Genomic DNA, 27,925 nt, shown 5'->3' with positions numbered 1-27,925 from the left:
CATTCTGCCCTTCCCAGGCGAAGACACAGGGTTTTGGCAGCTAGGGCACTGATATATCAGTTAGGGCAGCCCCTCCAATCTGTGGTTCTTCTCTAAGACCTTCCCTCTCTTGTGGTACCACAGTCACCACTTTGCAGGTTTACTACTTGAGAGACGAGAGACCCTCAAATGCTGCTTTCCTTATCTGAGACAACAGCGCCACCTAGTGGTTGATGGGCCACCACATCCACCCGCTGCTAACATGCAGATGTGGGAACAGTGAGAGCATTGTGGCATCCTTCCTCTGAGCTGTGCAGGGTCTGATTTGGGCAGGCAGTTCAACCTAGAATCAGTCCATATTTAAAGCAAGCCCCCTCCCTCATGCTAAGATGTGATCCAGCCCAGCTTAATTTTAGATGAGCTTACTCATTTGGAAGCACCTAAGTCATATATTGCGCAGAGGGAGAAAAGAATTGAAGCCAGCCCCTTTGTTCTCAAAACAAGGTTTTCAGGGTTACCTGGCAGAGGCCCCTCAATGGCAGGTGTGTGGGAGGAGGGACATAGGGAGGACTTGGACTGGGTGGGGCTTACACAGCAAGGAGGTTGGGGCAAGGGAGGGGGATGTTGGTTTTCCTATGCACTGAGAGTTTCCACACCTTCCTAAGGCTGCACAGCTTGGAGCATGCTTGATGTGGTTAAGGAGATGTCCACCTTAGAGCTTGCCTCCCACTGTCCCATTTACACTGCAGGCAGGAAGGCCCTGCTATCTCTTATCAGTGTCCAGGCTTCCGTAGGCTTCTTTCTGCTGGCATAGAAAGAAGTAATGTCCCCAGTGGCGTGGAGTCTGCTCTGAGTCCCAGGTCCTGTAACCCTCAGCTTGGCACACCCTTTCATATCATAGCAATGTAGTACACACACCCATCTCCTTATATTTAGGTTTTGTACTTCTGGAGGGATAGAAGAGACAGCTAACCATGTATGTGATACTTCTGGGGTTGGAGTGGGACCTCAGTTCTGTTTTTGGGTCTTTTTTTTTTTTTAGAATAAAATAGGTAAAAATAAGAATACATTACAGTTTCTAATTAAAGCAAGAAAGTCTAATATTTAGCAAACACTCCTACGTCACCATTTTCTGTGATTTTACAAAAACCTTGCTTTGTCCCAGTGTCTAGACATGAAGTAGCAGGGACAGCAGAGAGGCTCATCATGGTGGCCTGAGGCAGGGTGTAAGTGGCAGACAGCTTTCCGCCAGCCTAGAGCTCACAGTCACTCCCTCAGTCTTTTAAGCCCAAATGAGGACCCCTATGAAGGTTTATGGACCCCTAGTGGAGCCTGTGTCTGTGCTTTGGTCTAGCATGCCTTTCTTCCTTCCCACAGGCCCAGCTGATCGCCCAGTCCATTGGGCAGGCCTTCAGCGTGGCTTACCAGGAGTTCCTGAGGGCCAACGGCATCAACCCTGAAGACCTGAGCCAGAAGGAATACAGTGACATCATAAATACCCAAGAGATGTATAATGACGACCTCATCCACTTCTCAAACTCAGAGAACTGCAAGGAGGTAAAGCCACATCGGCTGGGGCCTCCAAAACTTTCTCTGCTCGACTTTGCTCTCCAAAATGAACCCTCTCGGAGATGGGCTAGGCAGCTGGGATGTGGGGGCTATCTCAGTGCCTCCCCATCTCAGCTCACCAGGCAAAGATGAGAGCAAGGCTTCCTTACTCACACTAGTGTGTCCAGCACAGGGACCCTCGGGGCATGCCTTGGTCCTGCCATGGAGGTATGCACTTAGATATGAGATGAGATACTTGCTACAGAGACAAAGATTTCAATCAGTCTTAGTAACCCTGAAAATGTGCCTTTTCATGTTGTCTCTATCCACTGGGCTTAGCACTAGGAGATATTTCTGCAAAGCTCGTGGGAGGCATCTTTAAAATAGGGAGCTTGGGTGCGTCGGCGGGGACGTTCTGAAATTGCCGGTTGCAGAGGCCCTAGCCGATCCCAGAAGCTTTCCCTGGGGGCTTTGGAATGAATGAATGTGCTCATAAGGGAATTAGTGAATGAATGCTTTTGTGTGTCTATGAGAGGGGTGAGTGAATGAATTATCCTGGATCCTTGTTGAGTGCATGCCCAATCCTGGCTTCTTGGATGTGTGGCAGATAGCTTTCTAATCAGGCAAAGAAAATTTATTTCAAGATGAGAGTAAGGGCAAGATCGTGGAGTAGGCATCAGAGGGCATCCTCTGGCCTCCTAGGGTTTGGTGGGTAGGAGAGCTCCAAGGCCTTAGAGCATGGCAGGAGAGGGGACTCTATACTTCTCTTTTCCCAGAATGCTCCTGGGTCCTGGATAGGTTGGAAGCCAGGGCGGGGTGAGCCCAGAGGAAGGGTAGTCCTCTCAGGCCTAAGTGTTTCTTAGCCAAGGTAAACTGGCTTTTGCCTAAGGACAGAACAGGAGCCACGGGACCAAATCCCTCCTGTTAAGTCTTTCCCTGTGCTTGCCCACAAGTGGGCCCTCTCACACTGTCCTTTCTCCTGCAGCTGCAGCTAGAGAAGCACAAGGGTGAGATTTTGGGTGTGGTGGTCGTGGAATCAGGCTGGGGCTCCATCCTGCCCACTGTGATCCTGGCGAACATGATGAATGGCGGCCCAGCGGCTCGCTCAGGGAAGCTGAGCATTGGGGACCAGATCATGTCCATCAACGGCACCAGCCTGGTGGGGCTGCCCCTGGCTACATGTCAGGGCATCATCAAGGTGGGCATTCTGGGGTCCTGTGCTGGTGACCTCCTCAGCCCTACCTCATGTGACCCATAACCTTCACTTGACATAAAGCCCAGAGAGACCTCCCCAGGGAAGGGTCTGTGACAGTCAGCTGAATCTAAGACTAACCATACCTGAAGTCAGAGGAAGACCCAGGCTTCCCCAGCATGGGAGGAGGGAGGTGTCATCTCACTCCAGGCAGGATGTTGAGAATCTATGTAAGTAGAGTGATGACTTAGTCTGCTGTGCCTGGGATATTCCCAGGTAACCCCACGGGAGGCACTCCCAGATGCTTAGTCATGGCAACCTAGAAGTTGGTCTGTGTTATATGGACAGGGTACAGGGAGGCTGGCTTTCTTTCTGACTACTTGGCCTGTGAGCTTGGGACTTCGGGTGGTATCGAGGCAAAGGGAACACAAGTAGGTGGGGTTGGGTCTTCAGTTCAAGGCTCAAGGCTCAAGGTAGTGGCATTGGTGGCAGCACTACACATTGTGCTCCGCTGCCCCATCTCCCCTACCCTTTGTAGTCATGCGACTGGGGTAAGCCCCACTATTCTTTCAACATAAGGGATGTTTCCAAAGACTAGAATGTTACATGAAGGGGCTCTAGGGGCCTGCCTGAAGAAGCCTCTATCCAATGTTACAGATCCATATAGGCCCAGCCTAGCTTTTTGCTGCGGCATGTTTCCTGGTAGCTCTGTATACATGTCCATCTCTGGATAAGTTTAAATCACGGCCATGAAAAGCTCAGCCACTGTGGTCTGGGGCACTGGGAAGGAAGGACATGTCTGCTTCAGAGCCTGCAGTTCCTCTTGGCTCCTAACCAGCCTGTCCTATGCAGCTCCGGAGTTCCCAGCAACTCCTCAGGTTCTCATAGAACAGGAGTGTTCCTCTTGGGACACCCCATCTCCCAAGAAGAGGGCATTTGGTTAGACAGTGAGAAAGTTCTTTTGTATACAGCCTGGTGACAGCCCCGCCCCGCCCCGGGCCCCCTGAGTGTGATGCTGGCATTCAGCTCCTCAACTTTTCTTAGCTAGGACCCAGTTAGTGACTTTAGTGACTTGCCTCCATGTTCTGCAGGGCCTGAAGAACCAAACCCAGGTAAAGCTCAACATTGTCAGCTGCCCCCCGGTCACCACCGTCCTCATCAAGCGTCCAGACCTCAAGTACCAGCTGGGTTTCAGCGTGCAGAATGGAATCGTGAGTCGTCTCCCCCACCCGCACTCCTGGCCTGGGCTACCCACTCCATGTGTAGAGGCTGGGCTCTGAAGGCTGGGGTGCTACTCTGCCTACGGAGAGCCCTCCCAATAGGTCTGGATGGGGCAGGCTAGCCAAGGCAGACAGGGAGGGCCAAGGAGTGGCTGGGATCCCTTAAACCCATAGCATCTTCCCTTGGGGACTATTCTCATCGAATGCTTACTTGCAAGGGGGGCAGGCAAGGCAAGGCTCCCTAGCCATTGTAGCCTGGACACAGCCAGCCACTAGCTGGCATCACATGCACTGTAGTGAACAAACACATCTTTATCTATCCATCGTTTCATCCATTCAGCAGACATGTGTAAACTACCTGCTCCGTGTCGGGCTCTGCAGCAGGCGTTAAGGACACAGGAAGACTTTCTAGAGGGAGAGATGCTGGGCCACGCACCTACTTGCTTGACTTATCCTAAGCATAAGTTCTTCCGTTGAGCACTACTTTCTCTGACCTGTTTAGCCAGCATGACCTGGGGCTCCTTGTATTTCCTCCCCTGCAAAGGTCCTGAAGGGCCGCCACTACTCCCACTGAATAAGTACAGATGGGGTTGTAGCCCTGTTGGCTTAAACAAGCTCTGAGTGCTACAGAGAGAGGATGGAATTTGTAAGGAAGAGAGGGTGATGTGGGTACTCTCCAACAGCCTTGAAGAAAAACACTAGGAGAGCATTCTAGAAAGACAACCACCAATGAGAGAATTGTCTTCACTGTTTCCTGTGGGATCACAGGCCTGGGGTCCAGGTTGCTTTTGGTTTAGGTCACATAGCCTGTAAGGATGTCTATGTCCTGGAGGGGGCGGGGGGGGAGATCATGTGCTAAGAAGTAGGGGGAAGGGACTGGATTCAGCCTGTAGAGGCTAAATTAAGTGAGTAGGGTCAGAAGGAATACCCAGTAGCAAGCCAAGTGGGGCATGAGCCCATTCCTCGGAGGACAGAGCAGAAGGCATGCTGTGTACGTTGGCAGGGCTAGGCATGGAGGCTGTGGTCTAAAGGGCCAGCAACACTGTCTTCCCAGAGGAGGCCTGTGGGATGGAGGGTAGCCGGTTGAGGACAGTGAGGTGTGGGTATTGGAAGTTTGGGGTGCAGAGTTCCAAAGCCTGACTCTGAAGCGTTTGGAGTTGATGGAAGGAATGTATAAATTTGAGTACAAATTGTTGTTAGTCTCCAAAGGTCACCAGCATATAGGAGTGGGTTTTAAGGTGAGGCTGGACCTTGCTCAGGGTCAGAGTTAGTGGTGATGGTGAGGACCCAGTCAAGTGAGACTGTGAAACTCTGGGATGTCCACGAGGCACCCAGCCCTACCTGCCATTGAGTCCCACCTTCCCAGGTTTCCTGGCTAAGAAATGATCCGAACAGGATGAAGGCCCTGCTTAGGCTGTGAGTGGCTGTTGAGGTATCAGTGGAAGGCACACATAGATTCGGGGACACATGGGACAGTGATGTGTTCTATCTAGGACTTAAGATTTCAGTTGCCTGTAAGGCTTTAGGTACTTCCATCAGCCACACCAGTGACTGACCAGCTAGCCTCCCCCCCAACCCCCCACTGAGCCTAGGGGAACATAGCCTCCCCATTCCCCACCCCACCCCCCTTATGCACTCTGAGTCTCCTGGAGAAGCCTGCCTCCCTCAGAACTGGTTTTGCATAAGTGCTTTTTCCATTTGCAGCCTCATCGAACTCCAAGTAGAATGCATTAGTTTGCAGACAGGCCCCAGATGACCCAATTAAGGCTATTTCCACATGGATCCCACTCTCTCTTCCCATGCTATCTCCCAAGGAGTCAAGGATTTTTTCAGCTTAGAGACTCCCTAGAGTGCATACTGAGAGGTTAGAACAAGCAGAGGCCCCTGCAGTGGGGTGGGGAGGGTGGGGGGTTCCTTTTGGAGGGCCAACAGCACCATATACATGACAGCTCCCTCAGGCCTCTCCTGTTCCCCTTCCCTGCTTCCATATTCCCAGTGCCTCGTAATCCACAGCCTGAGTCTACCTCCCAGCAGACACCCTACTAAGGCACAAGCTTCATTCTTGCCTTCTTTCCCCTTTGTCCTTTTTCTCTAACTTCCAAGGGTCAGTGGCCACAAGGAATTGAAACAAAGTAGCATCCTCAGACCACCTTGCAACACTTGGCTCAAAATCTTCAAAGAACCTGTTGCTGTTATCACAAAATATCCTTACCCCACTTTGGAGAAAGACTCAAATCAAAGCTCAGTGCTTGTGTATAGTAGGTGGACCATCTGATAAGAAGAGTCCTGGAGGGACAGAGCTGGCCCCAGCTTCCTGGGCAGTGGTGACCTCAAGCTTAGGCTGCCCCTCCTGCTCTGACACCTCTGCTGGATCCTCATTCATTAGTGTCAGGGCTCTAGAATGGTAATTGGGCTCACCTGGGGAGTCCTGGTGGCCTGACACAGGCAGTGTCCCTGGGTTGTGACATCAGTATTCTTTCATGTCGCAGCCAGGGCACAGGCCTCCTTCCAGGAAGGGAGGGATCCTGAGTACTGGGAGGGTTACACTGTGGTATCACATCAGGCTCCCCACTCACCCTGCTATGGAAGCTAAGCAAAACCCACCAAAGAAATGGCTACAAGAGGCGTGGGGCTGCCAGAGCCAGCCTGTGGCAGTAGATTTAAGCTTCGCTCATGTGGGTGATGAGGGAGATGAGGGTGGGCCCAAGGGTCCCAAGGAGAGTTGTCAATAAGGCAAGATCATCTGTAATTAAGGAACACAGCCATACCTTTCCTGCCTGGCTCCTCCCAGCACCCAGGCCCATGTCTTCTGCGGGCATCTGATCTTTTAGGGTGCTTGACCCTGTGTCACAGTTTCCTACCTTTAAATCTATAACCTGTAAAGTATCATAAAATCATGAGACATTAGCTGGGCTGTGAGTGTTGTCAGACTGAGAAAGTACCATCAATAGAGCTTTAATATGCAGGGGTCACGAGTCAGCCTGCTGGGACTTTCCAACTTGGCAGGGGAGTATTGATACCTCTGGGCCAGTCTTCCTGTCTTCAGACCTAGCCAGTGAGGTGTGACCATGACCCTGGCTGGGGATGCTTGAACAACATTGGGGAGATATATTGGTCTGGGTTCTCTATAGAAACAGAACTGATTAATATATAGTAGATTCTAATTAGTATGCACACACATAAGTATGTATTTATTAGAGTGTCTGACAACTTATGGTCTGACTATTCCAATAATGGCTACTTCTGAATGGAAATTTCAAGAATCCAGCACTTGTTTAGTCCACGATGCTGCAAGTCTCAGCCGGACTTCAGCTTATACCACAATCCTAGAATCCTGAGGAAGTAGAATCTTATACCACTGAAGGAATGAACTTGCCAGGGAAAGTGAGGGTAGGCGGGCAGAGACCACACGTCCTTCTTCCATGCCTTTTCTAGAAGCTGCCAGCAGAAGGTGTGGCTCAGATTTGAGGTGATCTTCCCACATTAAAAGATCTGGATTTAGCTAGGTCTTCCCTGTTCAAATGATTCAATCAAGAAAAATCCCTTACAAGCATAAATGTACCCAGCCACTTGGGTTTTAGTTCATTCCAGATGATCAAGGTGACAACCAAGAATAGCCAGGACAGGAGGTGTGGGAGGATTGTCCCCAGATGCCTGGGTAGATTGCAGGTTCTCCTGGGAGCTCACTCATGCAGGCCAAGGTGTCTGAGGCTGGGGGATAGGCTGATGAAAGCCCCTGGGTCTGATTGTGGCTTCTTTCTGATGGCCTCTCCTCCAGGCTGTTGCCTTTTAACCTGGCTAGCTAACAACCATGCTTTCGAGGATTCATGAGGCCCAGTGCATCACATCTCCCCTCCTCTCCCTGGCCTTTCTGGAGGCCATTTTTCTAATGTCTTGGTTTTCAGTGAGTTCTGTGAGGGAATGGGTACAGCCTTCTGGCTCTGTGTCATGTTCCCAAACTACATTTGTGCCTTAAGAGTTTATCAACTCAGTCTCTATGCGGTAGGTAAGGGAGGTATGGACTGTCTTCCTTAGAAAGAACACCAGGGTGTGGCTGGTGGGGAGATGTTCACTGTAGGCAGTCCCAGGAAGAAGCTCTCTGCTCTACCTTGGAATTCTGACACTCACACAATGGTGCTGGTCTTCTTCTTAAAGCCACATTCTAACTCACAGCTGTTCTTGCTCATGAGTCAGGGACTGAAATGCCAGGATCTTCTGCAACAATATCTCTTCCCCCATCTGTGGGACATGGTGGAATATCTTCAGGGTGCATGGGAACGTGTATGCTGACTTCACCTGTCCCCGTAGATCTGCAGCCTCATGAGAGGGGGTATTGCAGAGCGAGGTGGTGTCCGAGTCGGCCACCGTATCATCGAGATCAACGGACAGAGTGTGGTAGCCACAGCCCATGAGAAGATAGTCCAGGCTCTGTCTAACTCGGTGGGAGAGGTAAGACTGCTGGTCTGCCCCTCAAGTCCAGGGGTGTTTGAGCTCCTGTTTTCTCTGCCTAGCTAACCCTGGAAGCCATTTGATATGTTTTGAAAAGCCACTGGTCCTTCCAACAGAAAGCAGCCCTGTTTAGAACAGCGTGGGCATGTGGGACCTTGGCCTTACCTCCACCTCCTGTTTCATGGATGTGCCCCACTTTGACCTGTGAGCCAGTTACCATCCACTGGATGTCCGCTGAGGAGCAGACTGTGTCCCCACCTCACAGTGGGAGCACAGTGGGGGGTGGTACTCTTAGACTCTCTGGTATCTTAGGACAGAGGCTCCCAGGCACAGCCACTAACCCCATTTCTGAACAGAATCCCATACATCCAGCTGCCTACACCAGGAGGTCTGGTCCACTCATAGCTGCTGTGTCATGGGTGTTGCTCTGTGCCCAGGGTCAGGCTGCTTTTTCTTTTCATAGTTCGCTAGCTTGCAACCATCCCCTAGTTTGGCCCTTCGTTGGTCATTTGCATTCTAGCAAGACCCTTTGGTCCCCGCGTATAGCTGTCCTCAAGGATCACACAGGTGAGCATCATAGTGCAAGGTGTGGATGATGCTGCAGTGCACAGAGAGGAAACTTACGCGGTATGGGTGAGGTTTGTAGTATGAAGGTGTGTGTGTGTGCTCGCGCATGTGCAGCTGGTGGAGAGGAGGTTATGAGTGTCCGGATGTTAGTGTGTCTATAGTTATGGGTAAGAGTGTATTGTGTAGGTGTGTATGATTGTGTCTGGGAGAGTGTGGGTGCTAGTCAGTATAGGTGTGTGGGTAAGAATGCGTGTGAGTTTGTGAAGGAAAAGTGTGTTTTGGTGTATTCGTGGTTATGTGTGAGAATAGGTAGGCTAAGAGTGAGGTATTTGTGTTAGTGTTTATGTAGATGAGTGACTGGATCTGTGATATTGTGGGCTAAGTGTGTGTTTGTGACCTGTGCCTGTAGTTGTGTACAAGAGATGGAGTATGCTTGCCGGTTTGTATGAGTGGGGGGTGTTAGTGTATGGATGCATGTGAATTTGTGGAGGAGACTGTGTTTGTGATGTGTGCATAAATGTGTTAGAGTGAGCATAAATGAGTGTGTGTGTGTGTGTGAGTGTGTGTGTGTGTGTGTGTGTGTGTGTGTATGCAATTAGAAACTTACAGGGGGCGTGTATGGTCATGATGTATACATCTGAGTGTGAGAGTATGCGTGTGCACATGGCAGTCCAAATTTCCATGAGTATGGGGGTGTGAGTGTGGGAGTGGGAACTGTGGCGGGGTGGTCTCTGGGAAACTGTGAGTGCTGGCACAGAGGGGGAGGCTGGTGCTGAGCTGGAGAGCCTTTGGCTAGGGGAGTTGCCTGCCCGCTGATCTTTTCCTGGGATTCTGCTGTGGTCCCTGCAGGGCTGCCAGACTCCCTCTAGTGGCCACTGGGTGCTCATGCAGGGCAGATGGTCCAGGCTCCCATTTCCTTTGGGCATGGAAGGATGGGAGTTGTTATTTCCTCAGGGGATCCTGGTTTATGTCCCTTAAATCACCTCTCTTGGGGCCACATTGACCAAGTCAGCATCTTTTGACATACCAAAAGGGGTTTGGCGGAAGAGGTACATTCTTTGGACTGGCTGCAAGTGATGGCTAACTCTCAAGGAGGGGACAGGAGGGGGCCATTGGCTGCTTCTAACTAATGGCTTCCAAGAAAGGACAATCCAATTTTCCTAAGTAGGCATTCAGAAATGACTGCCCTCATGGGAATAATCAGTCTCACACCTAAAGAAGTCAATCCTGGCCGGGGGAGGGTGAGGGTGGGCCGGGGACCCCAAGAAACGACTCCACCACCTCAGACCTGAGATAACTAATTGATAACTAAGGAAACAGCAGAGAGAGGGAGTGTGGCAACTCCCTTTAGCCTGTTGGGCAAGCAAGGCTGCACCCACCCAGCTGGTGACAGAAATGTCTGCCTGCATTTCCCACCAACCCCCAAGCACATTTGGAGAATGAGTCACCCCATTCTGAGACGCCCTCACGGGTTGTGGGTAGGGTAGGTTTTAATTGAAGAATTACGGCAAATGATGCTCCTGAGGGAAAGGCTGTCCTGTGGGCTTGTGGAGGAGCTAACGTATGAATGAAGCAAACATCTGCACGTTTCACCTGTATGCGCTCCGCAGAGTACGGTCTGGGCCAGAACAGGCCTCGAGGCAACTGAGACCCAGAGCCCAGCACGGCCCAAGTCCAGGAGCACAACCCCAGTATGGGGAGTGGAAAAGGGGAATCAGAGCTCCCTGCTGCTTGTCTCTAGGGACTCAGAGTCATCCCACCACCCAGGAAGTCATCCCATGGTCTACCCAGCCCAAGTAGAGCCCAAGGGCAACTGGGCTGTTGAGAGTCATTTGTTAATTGGGGGACTCCTTGTCTCTCCAGCTCTTCCCTCGCCCCACATCCTCTTGCCTCGCCCCACATCCTCTTGCCTCATCCAGAGTCTGTGTATCCCCTTCTCAGAAGCACAGCACACTTCTTGCAGCTCTGGTGGGGGGGAAGGACCTGTGCCCAGTCACCATCAGAAGTCTACTGTCCCATTCTGTTGGTGTCAGCTCCAGATGAGAGAGAGACAGAGTGTATCAGAAGCCCTGTATGGGAGGGGCACCCACCCTTCCACCCCAGCCTGCTCACTGAGAGCCTCTCGGAGACTGGGCACCTGATGCGTTCATTTCACTAAGGAGAAGCGGCAGCTGGCTCAGCCTTTCCTCTCTGTTTACAGATTCACATGAAGACCATGCCTGCAGCCATGTTTAGGCTCCTCACGGGCCAGGAGACCCCGCTCTACATCTAGGTACACCCAACCTCACCGTGGAGCCGGGACACCAGGCAGACCCACCTGGGTCCAGACGAGCCAGAAGCCAGGACAAAGCCCTGACCCCTTGACCCCCCTGCAGCCACCCCAACCAGGACCTCTGGCTCCCTCAAAGGAAGGGTGTGTCCTTGTCACCTAGTTTTTTTGTTTGGTTGTTTTTGTTTTGTTTGGTTTTAGTTTTGTTTTCAGTTTTGCCACAAAAAAAAAAGAAAGAAAGAAAAGGGGAAAAAAGAGGTATGTCCTTACTGAAGGAGAGTTGCAGGGCAATCCTTTGTGAACCTTACCAGTCTTCTGCCACATTCTCATCGCGGCTGATGAAGGGTGCTCACGGGTAGTTCTGTGTGGTGTGCTGTGTCTCTACTCCCTGAGGCTGTGGAATGTGAATGTGGTGCCCACCCCTCCCGTCTGCGTGGCTGTGAAAGGAGTCCCCCCTGTGATGCAGCTGCAGCCTTTTCTGCCCTTGGCTGTGACCCCTGGGGTCCAGGGGTGTCCTAGAGGGCCCATCTGTTGGCCTTGCCTCCTCTGCACAGGCACAGGGGCAACCTGGCTTCCAGGCTGAGACTTGTGCCAAGTGTGGGAACGTGTGATTGATTGTAAGTATTTACGCAGCAAGGGGATGCTCCCGAGTTAAATAAAAAATCATGGTCACGATGTCAAAACTCCATATTTATTTAGCAAATAATACTGTTTGGACTTTGACCTTGGCAAGCCATTCTCTGGATGTTTAGTTTTCCCGACGATCTGTGACCACTGCTGCTTCTCCCGTCCTAGACTATTCTGAGTCCCCTGAGACCCTGTGAATTTCCCTGGGCATCCTTACTTTGACTGACTCCTTCTCCACCACAGGGCTTCCTATTAGGGGGCAACATCCTGCCAGGGACAAAGGCAGCGGCATGGGGAATGTTCCTATTTAAACAACAACAAAACTCTACAGACACCTACACACACACACACACACACACACACACACACACCTGTCCCCAATAAAGGAAGCCCACATCAGAAAACCCCACCTCTGCCCTTCCAGAAGGGACCAGCAAGAGTGCAAATTACTTGTCAAGCAAACTGCTTGGCCATCACTCACAGAGCAGTGTTAGTGTGTCATGGACCAAGGAGCGCAGGGGCTGGCTCAGCACATTAGAGGTCAATGTTAACTGACGTCATTTTGTCTGGCAGCCTCTTTTTTTTTTTTTTTTTTTTTTTGGCTCAGGCCTTGAAGAATACACTGTGACTTAAGAAGCCTTACCACACAGTAACTAAAGATTTAGGATTACTGTACTGGAGGAGTAACCTGTGTGTTGCATGCAGCTGACCCTAGGAAGACTTCGTGCATATTGCTAATAAACCTCACGTCGTGATCAAAAGCACTGTATGTGCCTCATTTGTCAGCTGGGCAGTACATGCGCTGTGGGCCTCTCATTTCCACCGTTTGGACAGTGGCTCTGAGAGTCTGCCCTGTGGTAACAGGACCCCTCCCTGGTTTGCAACCTTAGCAGCTCCCACGCAGGTGGGCACTGGAGGGGGCAAGGGCTAAAAGCCACTATGTGTCACTGATGGTGTCCGGCCAGCTTCAGGTTCTTCACTCAGCTGCAGCATGGAAGAGATGGCTGAAGGTTGACTTAATAAAGGAGCAGTGGAGACCAGGGAGTCTCCAGATTGCTTCCCTCAGAAGTATATGTATGTTAACCTGGCCTACACCTTTAGCCTTTCTCCAGACCTTGGGAATCCATACCTGTAGAGTGTTGGCAGGGCATCTTTGCAGTTCTGTACCTTGCTTCAGGCCTGCTGTTGCCTGATATGAGGAGGGAATGGGGTAAGCTTGGGATTGTCTCTGGAGGATGAGACAGGGGACCTTGGCAAGTGAGAGTCTCCTCTTTGGCCCACCACAGCAAAGCATACCCATGACCAGGTGTTTTCTTTGCTCATGATTCTGCGGGAACCGCCTGAGGGGCCTGAACCATGTGCCCACTTCACTTTTCTACCCATCAGGAGCAGGTGAGAAAGAGCCTTTCACTGTGAACTCTAGCCTCAAACAGTGGCCTAGGATATGCCATCAGAAATGCAACAAAGGTCTCCAGGTCTGTCACCTCACTCCCCCAAAAAACAGAAGAACTGAGAGCCAAGAAAACTGTTTCGCTATGCCAAGATTCAAAAACCAGTATCTAGATGATGGCTGGCATTCTTGCAGAATGAGATGAACAGTCCCCGAGGTGAAGGCCAGACAGCAGAGGAGCTAGCGCCTGCTGCTAGGCCCACGGACTGCCCATGTGTGTCCTAGACAAGCACACGCCCTGCTCCAGAGAGAAGAGGCACAGTCAGAGATGACAAAGAGGGTATAATGTCTATGGACTGGTAGTCAGCGTGTGCACAATGTGTGCATGTGTTTTCACCTGTGTGCAGGCACATGTGACCATTTGTGCACACATGGATATATCGTCCTTTTTCACGCCCCATCTTATTTTGTTGAGGCAGTCTTTTACAGAACCAGGGGCTTGCTATTCCAGCTGCTCCGGTCAGAAATTGGTTGGCCTGTCCCTGCACACCCCAGCACTGGGGCTACAGTGTGCCCCTCCCTTCCTTAGAATCCAAACGCAGATCCTTATGCTTGTCCAGCAAGCAAGCTCTTTACCCAGTCCCTGGTGCACATCTCTCAGAGCCTTAACTGGAACACTTTGGAATATAGGACCATCTTCCAGGTCCCCTTGAGTGTCAGGTCCACAGAGGGGCAGCTGTGGTTTGGACCTGTGAACATCGGGAGCTGCCTTCTCACCTCAGCTCCTGGAACTGGGCAGCACCTCGTGGGTAGCTGTGGCAGCTTCTTGCTCCCCCAGATCCAGCACCCCCAGGACCCTCTTAGTCCCAGTTAGAACTCAGAGACCAGAAATACTTTTTATTAAAACACTGATCATTATTAAAACACCTTGAGGTACATTAAATAAATACAACCTTTCCAGTTGTACGAACAGGTCTCTGGTGGCCTGGAAACAACTTCCTATAAACTCTGCCTCAGCAGCAGCTGTGGGCTGACACAGCCGCATGGGGTGGGGGAGAGAAGACCCAAAATGAGCTTTCCACTCCAGGGCTGATTGCAAGCATTTCAAATTCTACTAGGGCCTCCCTGGGAAGGAGACTTGAGTCCTTGTCATGAAGCCTCCAGCCTTCTTCACAGTAGAGTTGCTGCCCATTGTGGGTTCACATCATCAGCATCTTCCTGCCCCCAAGCAGAGTCAAGGGATGTCCTAGAAGATACTGATTTTTTTTGGGGGGGGAGTTCTGGGGGCCCAGGGCTTGGCGAGCCAGGCATGATAGCATCTCCTCCCAAATGGTTACTATTGGACCCAGTTAAGATATCAACACAAGAAGCAGGGACAGACCTTCCAAGATGGAAGGTTGTATAGGCAATGTAAAGAAAGACAGCTTTGCTTCTGCAAGGGACCCACATAACTGCCTGGGGTTCTTAGCACTAGCTCACCACAGAGGCAGGGTTAAGGAACCCAGAACAGACAAGTCAAATTGCAAGACTGTTGTCTAGTGGCTGTTACCAGTACCTCTGGCTTCCTGGAAGCCTGGAGCTTGGGCATTTTTAATGCCCTCTTGGTCCATCTGGGGCCCAGAGAAGGTAAACAAAGACATATCTGTCATTAAACACCCACCCAATAGCATGAAGTGCTGTAGTTTCTTTATCCATCTTATAAGCCTGTCAGGGGAGCCATCTCATAACCTAGCTAGGATGGTTTTTGTGTATCACTTCCTTGAGAATGTCTGGGACTCGGGGCTTCTCGGTCGTAGTGTTAGTCTGCACCTGAGAAGAGGTGCAACTTGAGGCAGGAGTGCCCATGATAGTTGAGGGCCATCTGTAAAGAGGCAGCAGGAAAGCCACAGTGTCCTGTGCTGTATCCAGAAACTGGTCACCCTGGCCACACTATGAAAATACCTCCGAGCTTGGGTCAGTTGGGATGGGGTTGGTCCTGGCTTCTCTTGGATCATAGCTTGTTCTGAGATCCACAAGTGTTTAAGCACACTGCTGCATGGCCCCTCCAATCAGGCGACACCCTCTTGCTACCTCCCTTCCCCTCATCTCTGAAGTGGTGAGAAAGCCCAGCAGCCAGGCATGAAAGTACTTCGTGCTATGAAGCTTGGGGCAAGCCACTCTACTGAAAGGGATTTTCTCATGGGGGATTTTCAAAGTCCTCACTTGAGGGAAAATTAGAGAATTTTATAGTCTGAATAAAGTGCTCAAATATTCATCTCTATCATGTCTCCTGTGGAAAAGGCAAGGCTACTGTCAAATGCCCAATTTATATTTTCCAGCTTGCTAACCTCACAAAGGCAACAGATTATGGCAATGGTAAAGCCATCGGGGCGTGGAGAACTAACTGATGGCTGCTAGGGGTTTTCCAAGGCCATGTGTGGGCTGAAGTCCCACAACTTCCAAACACACAGAGGTCTTCAGCATAGTGGCTACAGGGAATTTGGGGTGGGGGGGACTGAATCAGGGTAGTAGAGGATGAAGGACAGGCAAGGGCAGGCAAGATGGAGAGAAGAGCATCCTATACCTACCAGCTGGCCACTGAACAATGGAAGGAACACTCTGGTCCACCCACAGACTGAGGGCTTCTGTGCCTATATTGAGGCTCACAGGCCCATGGTGGTGCAGTGATTGCCCTTGATTATACCTGCTGCTGTGGGGGAAGCAGATGTGGGCGTTTCTGGCTTTTGCAGGAAGTGCTTTCAAGCAGTGCTGCTCCAGACCCATTGCTGAGAAGTGGTTGCTGTTGATCTTGCCAGAAAATGTGGTCTGAAACAGCCAAGAATGTCTTGGGTGGCCATTTTGCCCCAAGCCACCTGGTTGTGCCTAAGCTGGGTTTGCCTTGCTTCTGGATGTCCACCATTGGCATTCTCCTAGAAATAAGGCATTGACCATTTGCATCCTTCAACACAAGTGTGCCTGTTGCCACCTGAGTTGAGCAGGGACAACTCTGGGTCATGAGAGAGGCTTGCCTAAGCCGGAGGTGCACATATAGCAGACAGTAGCTTCCTAGCCCAGACTGTGACCTACCCAGCACAACTAGGTGAGGTCAGATACAAGGGGAAGTCCTCCAAGGGAAGAGAAGGGAGCTTATTGTTAAAACACAAGTAACAAGTATTTGCTGTGGTTCAAGGATGGGAGACTGTGGGGGAGGAACCTAGAGAGGAGTTGGGGATAGCAGCCCACAGACAGAGGCCTAATGGGGAGGCCCAGTACACACGAGGAGGTGGGCATTTCAAGCCCCTGTGACACGTGCTTGCTTCCCAAGAGTATGTAGGAAAGCTTTCATTGATTTATTTGCATGATAGCCCGGTGGGCGAGAAGGTGGTCCCAGGCTGTGCTAGCATGACCTTTGAGAGGAAGTAATGGGTCAGAATCTGATAAAGGTGTCATTGCAGAGTGATAGCAGCCACAGGACTCCATTGCCACTGCTACTCTCTAATCTTAACACTGAACCAAACCAGGCACAGAGGAGCATCGAGTGTTAAAGGCCTTGACTTGGGACAGATGCAGTGTCTTTGTGTTCCACAAGTGTCCCCTGTCCCAGAATTGGTATTCCCATCACATTCTTCAGTTCAAGAGGTGTTATGCCCCTGAAGCAACCAGAGCTCACTAAGGGCAGGAGAGAAATATCTCTGAGTTAGTGGGACAGGCGACAAACAGTCCCCAGGAAGACAACTGATGGGAGAAAGAGTAACAGTTCCTTGCCCAAGCCACCAGCGAGCTTCCTGGATATCCTGGATGTTCTTGACCCAGCAGGCCAAAGGCCTTTCTCTACCAAGCACGGTGGCATCTTGCAGGACCAGACTTTGCAGGCTTATCAGTGTCCACATCCAGGCCCATAGCAGCTTCACAGCTGGTCCAGGACGCCAGCACCAAAGATGGCCTCCTCCACCCTGGGCTCCTCCGAGGTGGCTGTTGATCGTATGGTGCCCACCACATGTCGTACCTCTGTAGGGAGGCTGCAGTGTGTGTGTTCCAAAAACTTAGCCACCAGAACCCTGGTGTCTGCATAGGCCTTGCTCTCCACTAAAGAGTGTGGCCGCTCTTTGGAGACGGTCTGTAAGGTCTCTGGCTTGGTCCCTTGGCCCATTTTCCAGGTATCTGGGTCACCAGTGGATGAGTGCTGGTGCTGACAGGCAGCCATGGCTGGCCGTGATGTGGAGACTGGAAATCAAAGTGAAAGAGGCAATCTGAATACAACCGTGAATTGAATGAAACCGAAGTTCCAGGAAACAAACAAACAAACAAACAAACACAAGTGTACCAGGGGAGAGTTGCTACCACTGCGTGTGACCTTGTTCCCTGGGTCACTTAATTTCCTGTCAGCCTGGCGTGAATTTCCTGTTGACCTCAAAGGGTTGAAGTGAGGTGAAATGAGTGGTGGGCCTATGAGAAGGACTGGTGGGGGACCCTGAGCTCTCTTTGCAGCCTTCTCCAACTCTATGACCTCCATCCTTTGTGGTCTGATGGCTTACAGAGAGTAGAGTAGGAACATCTAGAGACAATCTGATTTAAGACTACAGCTGAGGTGGCAGCATGGCAGTGAGATCCCCCACTATGTGTGTGGGGACAGCAGCCTCTATCCACAGTCCTTCCCCCAATATCCTTTAGTCCAGGCCTAGAGAAATGAGTCTGGTTCCCATCTGATGTCACAATGGCACTCTACCTCAAAATTAGGACACATACCGGTTAAATGGCTCCAAGAACTAGGGAGATCTTTGGATAGTGAGATATGGTCCACTGACCAAGGATCCTATTGAAAACCAGTTTGCAGAACAATGCCACTTAAAACAGACATGCTCTGGGTGGTCCATTCTGGGGTCCTGTGGGTGGTAGTGGGCAAGATCCAATCCTAGCACTCCAAGACAGGAACTTGAGGTCGGTTTGGACGACCTAACATGATACTGTCTCAAAACAGAACTAAATGTAAGTTAAGCCATATGTATGCTGTTAGTTACAGGTTTGGTGGGATTACATTGAGTTAGGAATCACATTCTGGGTCCACAGTTGGAGCAGCTGAATGCAGAGGCAACAAGCAACCACTAGTCAGCCTCCCCTAACTCCCATCGCCCTTCACAGTAAGCAGATGTCAATATGGTTGAGGAGTGTCTCAGCTCTCCCCAGAACAGCCCAACATGATCCTGACTGCACCTCAACCAGAAGAACGGCCACTTCCCACAGGAAGGGGCAGAACGGATTACTGGGAAAATTCACCAGCTGCTTAGGGCTGAGCAGTATGTTAGATGGCAGAGAAGCAGACACAGGTAGATAAAGGGAAGCTGCCTTGTAGTTTTTCAGGTCCAGCTCACACAGGAGCCCAGTAGGTGCCTGTGAATACCCTCCAATTCTGGGGTTCTCTCTCTGGGGACCTAGAAGGCACATACCTTCAACACACATAATAATAGCAATCTGATCTAAGAGGAAGCTGAAGTGACAGGCTGCTCTGTGGACCTCAGGCATGGTGACCAACCCTCACTCATTCCATCTCTGTGATTGTTTGTCACAGACCATGAATTCCACTGGGAGGGACATGCTAAAGAACGATATCCTGAGTCCCTCCAATCATACGTGATTCTCAAAGTTCCATAAGTGGGAGTGGACACAAAAGCCCACATGCTGCTCTTGGGGGCAGAAGGAAGGGAAGCTCTGTGGCTCCACATAAATTAGAAAGAGAGCACTCCAGATTTCAGTTGTACTTTCTCCATGGGAGGTGCAAGGGGTTGAGGAATGTCTTTCCCCAAATCTACAGATAATGCAAAATCTGATGTTTCAACCAGGAAGAGGCTGGCCCTCCGACACTCTTCTGGTTTCTTCCAAAGACTCTGCTCTTGCTTAGCATGTTCAGACCCTAGGCTGCTTGGTGTTCAGCTGTACACAACCACTGAGGTGAGGCTGGCACCTCCCTTGGGTTCTTTCAAATCCATATCAGAAGACTTTTTACTATGATATGGTCAGAGTCAAAGACCATTAGCCAGTCATTATTGGTTAAAATTACTCCCAATAACATTCTCCAGCCTCAGGCACACAAGAGTCCCAAGGAAGCTGGTGTGGCATATGCGTCCCTGGGCAGCTGGCCACAGAGATCTTGTAGTCCTGGACAGTGCTCATTTGTAACCACAAAGGAAAATAAAAACAGCTGGTGGCTGAGGCTATGAAGTGTTGAATGAACACACTCAGGGCAGAGGACAGAGCAACCTACACACAGGAGTCACCCTTGGTCACCTACTCTGACCTGGACCTCAAATCATGCATGTGGCTCAGTGCATATGCTCATGTTGGAGCTGATGGTCACCTGCTGAGATCTCATTGCCCTGCATTCTTGAATCCTTCCTCCCTGGGAACACAGCAAGGGCCCAAGGCTGTCTACCCCACTCCATCTCACGGTCTTCAAACATTCAGATGACATGTCCCCAGGAACCAACACCTGGGCCCCAAGTGTCAGAGGTCACTTGCTTTATAAGTTGGGTTCACCCTGAGGATCCAATTGAGCCATACCTGCTTCGCTCGATGTGCAGGAGGTGGGGTCGCTGACTGAGCGGGCCACACGTCCTGGGCTTGGTTGTGCCTGTGTGCTCAAGCTGGCTGCCTCTGGAGACATGTGGTGAGGGACTGGAGTGGGTAGAAGGGGCGTTGGGGTGTCTAAAGTGCCATCAGGGGATGGGTGGCTTGGGCCCAGTGAGGTGGCACCCTCTGATGTTGGGAGACTCGTGCTACTTGCAGGCACTGCAAGAAAATAAGCACAGTGTTAGATAAGAGATGACAAAGGTACCTGGATCCCGAAACAGCCAGCTGCCTGCCCCCAAACCACCGTCTGTCTGTCTGTCTGTGTGGGGTATGTGTATTACAATACACATTCTGATATATATATATATATATATATCAGAATATATATTACAGTTAGATTTCACACACACACACACACACACACACACACGCACACACATTACAGTTAGCCATTCAAGCCTTAGATGGACTTGGATGAGCACTAAATGGTGAGCACCAGCACTGTGGACCAGCGAAGCTTGTCAGGTCTGTGCCTCTTTCCCATTGGGAGGAGGCCAGAAGCCTGCAGGCTGCACCAGAGGCTGTTTAATCCATGGGCATCCTAGACACACCGGCAGCCCATTGACTCAGTCTAGTAGCAGATACTGCAAGGTGAGGACCTGCCCGAGGTACACTTGCCCCATCGCAGCAGCCTGAATCCAATCAATGGTTGGAAGTTTCGAGCTTTGCTCCTCCCTTCTCTTTCCACCGGGCCCAATCCATGCTCCAGGCTCCCTTGTGTCCATGACCTTGCCCTAGGTTGAGCCTTTTAGCCCCCTACCACTCAGTTCTCACTGCTACTCTTGAGGCAGCCCAGAGAAGGGAGGAGGGTCTAAACTGCCAAGAGGTAGAGCTAAGCGGAAGATTCTAAGGCATGCCTAGCTAACCACTACAACCCCTATATAAAAAGTTGGAGACAATTGGTGGCCCTTTGAAAAACATAAATGGTACTACATACATCATATACAAACAGACTTCAGGATAATTAACCCTTCTTTTTCGAGGTTATAAAATCAGCAGAAGGAAATTCACAATAGTAGATCTGCAGCTAGAGGCAGAGACTTCATTGTTATGATAGAAACTGTAAAGGGAAGAAAGAAAAACGAAGCCCATGGCTTCAACTCAGTAGGGCTCATGGAGGCTCACAGAGACTGAAGTGGCAATCACAGAGCCTGCATGGGTCTGTGTTAGGTCTTCTGCATAGCTGTTAGGGTTGTTGACTTGGTGTTTGGGGAGACTGCAGACAGTGGGAGTAGGGTGTCTCTGAATCTTTGCCTGCTTTGGGAATCCTTTTGCTCCTGCTGAGTTGCCTTGTCCAGCCTTGATGTGAGGGCTTGTGTCTTATTGTCTGTTGCTGTGCTCCGTTCAGCTGATGTCCCTGGGAGACCTGCTGTTTTCTTGGAGAAGACAATAGGGGTGGGTGTGGGGGTGGGTGGGTGTAGGGGTTGTGAATCTGTGGGAGAGGGGAAATTTGGGGCCTGGGAGAAGTGGAGGGAGGGGAAGACGTGCTCTGGATGTGTTGTATGAGAAGAATAAATAAAAATTGTTATGCAAGTTGTGTGCTTGCATAATAAGTGTGGTACCAGTGGAAGCAAAGCAGAGACTGAGATTCCTGCCTTAACTAGGAAGGTCTTGGCCTTACACATTTTCTCATGACTTGATTTAATAAGCACTTTTTCTTATGAATCTAGTCCCAAAATATCTTCTAAAAAAGAAAACGCTTCAAATGAAAGAAATGAATCAAATCCAGATATACACATGGGCAGCAGACCTGTAAGAAGTCGCTCTAAGCCAAGGCTGGAGAGTGGTTACCCCCTTGGAAGGGCAAGAGAACTCATCGGCAGTGAAGGTATTCTGGTTCTCACTAGTGGGTGTGACTTTTCTACAGTGCAATTTGACTGCTCTATTAACACTTAAAATACATGCTCCCTTGGACTTAGCAGTTGCTTCCAGGAATTTATTACTGGACATAATTTGACAAATGCTCAGAGATGAAAAGAGTGCATAAAAAAAAAAAAAGAAGCAATAATTTATCATATCAGAAAACTTCAAAGACAGAAAGTGCAGTTACTAACCCCAACCAACCTCAGCTAGTTATCCCCTAGGGAACTACACAGTGGTATACCAAAATCATCTTGGATAAGCTGAGCTGTATGGTACAGGCCTGTGATCCCTGCTGCAGAAGAGGCTTGAGGCAGGAAGGCTTCATGATCAAGGCCTGTCTGGACTAAAGTAATTTTCTAGCTCATCCTAGGCAACTTAGGGAAAAGCTGTCTTAAAATAAGAAGTAACAAGAACACTGAGGGTATAGATCATTTTAGAATGCTTGCCTAGAATGTGCAAGGCCCTGCCTCAAACACAAATACTGCTACCAGTGTGTGTGTGTGTGTGTGTGTGTGTGTGTGTGTGTGTGTGTTCACCTTTTTGGAAGAGATTTAAGTGCGTATGTGTTGGGGGGCACTGTGCATTTGACTATGGGTACCTAGAGCCTGAGGCATCAGATCCCCAGGAGCTGCAGTGACAGTTATACATCAGCAGATATGGGTTCTAGGAACTGAGCATGGGTCCTCTGCAAGAGCAGTGTGTGTCCTTAACTGATGTGCCATCTCTCTAGCCCAACACCAGAAAACATATTTTAGATAGTTTCGATTTATACCTCCTAACTCTTCTCAATCTAATCTTTTTTATCATCAGTGCCAACATAATCAAGTCACAGACAGGCAAGTGTGACTTTGCTCTGAATATATATAATTACTGGAAACACAAAATTACAGTAGACACTGAGAAAGCTCCCAGCCCAAGACTGGTGACTGTTTTTCCCTGCTGTTGCCAGGGTATCAAAGCATGCCTGTTTTTATGACAGTTATGGTCCTAATGGACTTCCAATTTTTCACCCGAAAACCCACTCATATTTTCTTAATTAATGTAGAATAATGTATCTAGCACATGCTACCTATTTTTTAGGACTCTCATTAAAGGTCTCCACTGTTCCCCCAGGTTTTCACAATTAGGAAGAATGAAAACACTTTCATTTTTATAGAGTTCTTTTCCTTATGTTAGACCCCAGTGCGCTCCCAGAAGTGTGGATTGCTTCATCTAACAACGTAAACATGGATTCTAGATAAAGAGCCCTCAAATGGCAGGCTGCTTTATAAGATGCCAGGGAAGAATAGGGTTCCCTGTGGTCTTGCCAATGTCCAATCCTCATCACTGTGACATTATTCACAATAGTTTAAAACCAACGAGAATCTATGAAGAACTGTGAAACTGAACATCAAGATCTACATAGTAACAAGTGACAAGGTCAGCATATGAGTGAATCACATTCTATCACACCATCGCATCACACTCAATAACAATGACCAGGGGACCTGGAAATCCCAAATGCTACATTGCTCCTCAGCGAAGACAAGGAAGTTCTGAGGCATACAGCTGACTCTGTGTGCATGAGTTCTGCATCCATCCATTCAACCAAGTGTGGCTTGGAAACTTTTTGTGTCTCTGCTTACCACGTACATACTTTGTTTTATTGTCCCCAAACCACACTGGAGAACCATTACAAAACACTGATAAGTACTCTAGAGATCACATTAGAGGACATGCATGTGTTGCATGTAAGTATTCTGTCATCTTATGCAAGGGACTCAAAGCCCTTGTATCTTTGGGTTTTGACAACTGAAAAGTGACCTGAAACCTGTCCTCCAGAGATGTCGAGGGATGACTGTGTACCTAACAAACTATGGACACTAAGTATCTAGAGGCTAAACATTATCAAGAGGAATTAAAAGAAACCAAGAGTAGTCCTGGGAATGGGGCAGAAGTCATGGACTGGAATGCTCAGTGTAGGCGAGCAGAGCCTCTCCAGATTGGTCTATGGGTTTAGTTTGGTTCGTATAGAATCCCAGCAATGGTTTTTGAAGGTAGAGATAACTCATTCGGAAATGCACATGGAAAATCACAGGCCGTAGCACTGAACCATCTTGCATTAAACAATAACATGGGGATGATATCCTTCCAGATTTTTCAGCCCACTCAAGGACTGTTGTCATGAACAGTAATGCATGGTAACAGAATAGAGAATCCAGAGACAAACCTTCATAATTATGTCCACTGAACTGGTTATTTTTTTCTTTCCAATATGGGAGTTGAACCCATGGCCTCACATAGGACTACTCCAGAGATACACCCTCATAAAGGTGTATCTACTCCAGAGATACACCCTCATAAAGTACAAGAGGAAAAAATGGGCTGGAGCAACTGGACATACATAAGAAAAAAACAATAGAAAAAAGACTTTGATCCAACCTCATTGTGGTATAGCAATTACCTGTGCAATGGTATCTTTTCAACCATTATGTCTCCTGGCCTGCAGGCCTCCAAGGTATTAAATACAAAGCTCCTAGTGCTTGTATCACCACCAGACAACTGGGTGCTAAAATTACCCCTTGGTCTTATGGTCACCTCCAGAGTTCACTGATCAGGTCCTGAGCAAGGAATACCCAGATCCGTCTGCCCAACTCTATCTACCCTTGTGTAAAATCCAGAAAAGGGGTCCACTCTTTTAATCATATTTTCCCAAGAACTTGTAATGTGTGTAGGCATCTTGTGGTTGGGAACTGTGGGGCCCAGGGAAGCTTTTGCTGGCTCCTTGGAGTGACCAGAGGAGAGATACAATCACTTCTGAATTCCATGACTGCAGAAACTTGGGGTTTCTTTCTGTTTCTCTTTAGATGTTAACTTTGTGTTAGAGTCAAGGATTAATTGTGGTTAGTCATGAGATGGGATGAATTATATGACTTTGCTTTCCAAATAGGCTGTACCTATGAGTGTAGATCGAATCCCCCAATAAAGGGGTTCTCTGAATCCCTATCCTCTCATTCCCTCTGATGTGGAGGTACATCTGCTTTCTGACTTCTTCCTCCCAGCTCAGTGCCATGGAGGTTCCAATGTGTTTAGGAATCTGCCCTTTCATATTTGCCCTTCAGAACTATCAAGTTCATGACTTCCAGTTTATCCCCTGGCCAGCTTTGTCCTTGGAAGCCCCTTAGTCTAGCTTGTTTCCTGTTGAGGAAGGAGCCCAGTCACAGTAGCCTCATCAAGTTGTGGTCTCTGCAAGTGGGAGACAGATGTAGCAAATCTCCCGAGCATCACAATTCAGCCTCATCTGCCTTCAACATGCTTAGAACATACACAGCAGCCTATGGTTGAGCACAATGCGAAGTTTAAGGCAAAGTCTCTTTCCTAGGAGTGTGCTGTTAAGTCATGCAATTTATGAAAATATAAGATCTTAGCATTGAAAGCAGTTTCTACTGAACAGCATGTGACTTTTCTACCACCATAAAGTCAAAAAGAAGCCCGAGTCAAATCAGCAGCAGCCAGTGACTGTCTAGAAATTCCTTTTTGTTCCCGAGAGGGTGGACCTCAAGTTGAGTAGAACTTTTTCTTCATATTCACATCTAAAATGAAGGAGGAAGGACATGGAGGGAAGAGGCGACAAAATACAGCCCAGAAGGAGGGTGAGCTCTACCACAACACAGCTTATGATATAGGTTAGGGAAGAACACTGTGGCTAAGACTCCATGTTACAGAGTCCGAGCTAGAGAGGAGGGAGCAGGAAGAGGCAGGAGGCAGGGACAGGGGCAGGAAGCAGGAGAAAATCCATATCTTGGAAAACACACAAGCAGTGCTTTGAACTGAGAGAGAGATGAATACCTGGAGTGCTGAAGTCAGCAGCAGTGTTTGGGTCCCCAGAGCTGGAGTCAACCACCTGGTGATCAACACTTGCAACCTACGGTGAGAAACACAAAGTATTACCCTTGCTCAGGAGAACACCCGGGCAGCCACCAGCCACACAGTCAGCCCTTCAGGCCCTCAAATTCCAAGTGATCAGGGAAAAACTTTCCGGAAAGTTCCAAAGGGTGAAATAGAGGTCTCCCTGCACCATGTACTGTGCTGAGAGCATGTGGACACATCCAGTTGGGTGTAAAGTACAGGAAAGGACACAGGTAGATTCTGTGCAGACAGCAGTCCGGTTTACATGAGGGATCCGAGCATCTATGGATTTTCATATCTGGGAGATGGGAGTGGGGATCCTGGAACAAATCCTCCGAGGAAAAACTGTACAGGTTCGCTTTAAGGCTCACCTGGAGAGGCTTGGAGGCATATATACATACACTTCTTTCTTCTCACCTAAACTATGGGGTGGGGTGTGAGAAATGAGAGAGTGCAGGTCATCATTGCTAAGATCAAAGCCCATGTCCCTGGCTACTCTAAGCCTACTCACCTTCCACCAGGGCACTATATGGAACCATATAGTGTTGGGTAACTTTCTGTCAACCTGACAGAGCCTAGAGTCATCTGAGAGGAGAGAACCCACATTGAAAAAATACATCCATTAGATTTGGCTGTGGGCCAGCCTGTAGAACATTTTTTTTACCATTGGTGGTTGATGGGGGAGGGCCCAGCCCATTGTGGGTGTGGCCATCCCTAGGATGGTGGCCCTGGGTTTTATAAGAAAGCACTCTGAGCAAGCAATGGGGAGCAAACCATGGCGAGCATGCCAGTAAGCAGCACTCCTCCATGGCTTCTGCATCAGCTCCGGCCTCCGGGTTTCTATCCTGCTTTAGTTCCTGACATCTTTTGATGAAGAACAGTGGTATGTAAGTGTAATCCAAATAAACCCATTCTTCCCTGACTTGCTTTTGGCCATGATGTTTCATCACAGCAATAGGAACTGTAGCTAAGACAAAAGGTCACAGAGGAGTCTTCCTTGTCATGCTGAGACTTAGGACAGCCAGTCCTCCGTGCCTTTCCAACTACCTTCTTTCATTCTCTTTTCTTGTGGCTCCAGAAAGAATAAAACCATGGGATGAATGGCCATGGGACCTGACTTAGTTCACAGCAGCATGAATGACCAGGGCATGGGATGAGCACTGGGTGAATAATGATCACATCCCAAGTCTGGTAGTTGGAATATGCCCTGCCCATAGGAAGTGATGCTACTAGGAGGTGTGGCCTTGTTAGAGTGGATGTGGCCTTGTTGGAGGAAGTTCATCACTCTGTGGGTGGGCTTTGAGGCTCCTATGCTCAAGCTCAGCCCAGTGTGGAACAGAGATCCTCCTCCTAGCTGCCTGCAGAAGATGTAGAAGACTTCTGCTGCTGCCTTCAGATCAAGATGTAGAACTCTCAGCTCCTCCAGCACCGTGTCTGCCTGGATACTACCATACTTCTTGCCATGATGTATGAAGTACTGAACCTCTGAAATTGTAAGCCAGACCCAATGAAATGGAGCTACCTTGGTCTCAGTGTCTCTTCACAGTGATGGAAACCTAACGAAGGCACCAAGTAGCCTTATAGCCTTTCCTTGACCTGCTTCTGCCTTTTCTTCCCTTTGTTCCCTTGCAGATGGGATGAGAAGAAGTGCCTAGGCTACTCTCCTGACTGAGTCTAGGTGCACACGGGGTGGGTGCTAGTCCAATTGGCGGCCCACATCATGACAGTGATGATCCCATTAAGATCCACCCTTACTCGGTGGAGTGTGGACTTGGAGAGTTCTCCTCAAGTTGAAGCCATGGAGACTCTGACCTGGGGAGAACTCCAGGAAACAGGACTCAGAAGGCTGAGCCCCCTAGCTTCCTGCCTCATCTTACCTTGCCCTTATCATGCATGCTGCAGTTTCTAGCCAATAGGCATAACTCTTCCAACTGTGTTGCAGGCATCTGGCGTGGGCCCTGGGCTTGAAACATAGCATGCCCCATCCACACTCCCTCCTTTACCAGCCCAGGAAACAATATCTGACTTCTTGTGTTATTTTGGAATTGCTTTGGGGACACACTGGCGAGTAATGAGCTCTAGAGGAGACTGGGGAAGGCGAGGCAAGCCCCTGCGGCTTGGTCCGATTCCAGCTCAGGTAATTACATTCCTGCCTCCTGTGTCACCCGGCCACTTCAATCAGTGAGCTGATATTCCTCATCTCTGCTCTGCACACTGTGCTGGGGTGAGAGCAGGCAGCTCCAGCTGTGGCACTGACACAAAGGGTGTGAGCTGCTGCTCCCTGTTCTGGTGGCCGGGAAGTGGGGTGTTGAGGGGAGCTGGAAATCAAG

The 27,925-nt window shown here is 49.5% G+C and overlaps 2 protein-coding genes across 10 annotated transcripts in view; one reads left to right on the top strand and one right to left on the bottom strand.

Moving 5' to 3' along the window:
• Positions 1 to 11,469, top strand: part of Apba2 (amyloid beta precursor protein binding family A member 2) — a 243,735-nt gene extending 232,266 nt beyond the window's left edge. For all 8 annotated transcript variants that reach the window (XM_029480040.2, XM_085841672.1, XM_085841675.1 and 5 more), the window contains 5 exons: positions 1,357 to 1,536; positions 2,513 to 2,725; positions 3,811 to 3,930; positions 8,248 to 8,388; positions 11,156 to 11,469. In XM_029480040.2, coding sequence (XP_029335900.1) covers positions 1,357 to 1,536; positions 2,513 to 2,725; positions 3,811 to 3,930; positions 8,248 to 8,388; positions 11,156 to 11,227 — 726 coding nt within the window. In that variant the 3' untranslated portion in view covers positions 11,228 to 11,469. The remainder of the gene's footprint in view (positions 1 to 1,356; positions 1,537 to 2,512; positions 2,726 to 3,810; positions 3,931 to 8,247; positions 8,389 to 11,155) is intronic.
• A 2,649-nt stretch (positions 11,470 to 14,118) lies between these two features.
• The window catches only part of Entrep2 (endosomal transmembrane epsin interactor 2), a 411,884-nt gene continuing 398,077 nt past the window's right edge, over positions 14,119 to 27,925 (bottom strand). The window contains exons 7-9 of one of the 2 annotated variants that reach the window (XM_085841670.1): positions 25,536 to 25,611; positions 19,776 to 20,003; positions 14,119 to 17,444 (exon numbers count right to left, since the gene is read on the bottom strand). In XM_085841670.1, coding sequence (XP_085697796.1) covers positions 17,128 to 17,444; positions 19,776 to 20,003; positions 25,536 to 25,611 — 621 coding nt within the window. In that variant the 3' untranslated portion in view covers positions 14,119 to 17,127. The remainder of the gene's footprint in view (positions 17,445 to 19,775; positions 20,004 to 25,535; positions 25,612 to 27,925) is intronic. The other variant, XM_021167781.2, reaches the window with a different exon arrangement.

Source organism: Mus caroli, unplaced genomic scaffold (assembly GCF_978045245.1).
Source record: "Mus caroli unplaced genomic scaffold, Mus_caroli_1 scaffold_8, whole genome shotgun sequence".
NCBI classification, from domain to species: Eukaryota; Metazoa; Chordata; class Mammalia; order Rodentia; family Muridae; genus Mus; species Mus caroli.
The sequence above is the reverse complement of the archived record's forward strand: the minus strand, read 5'-3'. Positions and strand labels throughout refer to the sequence as shown.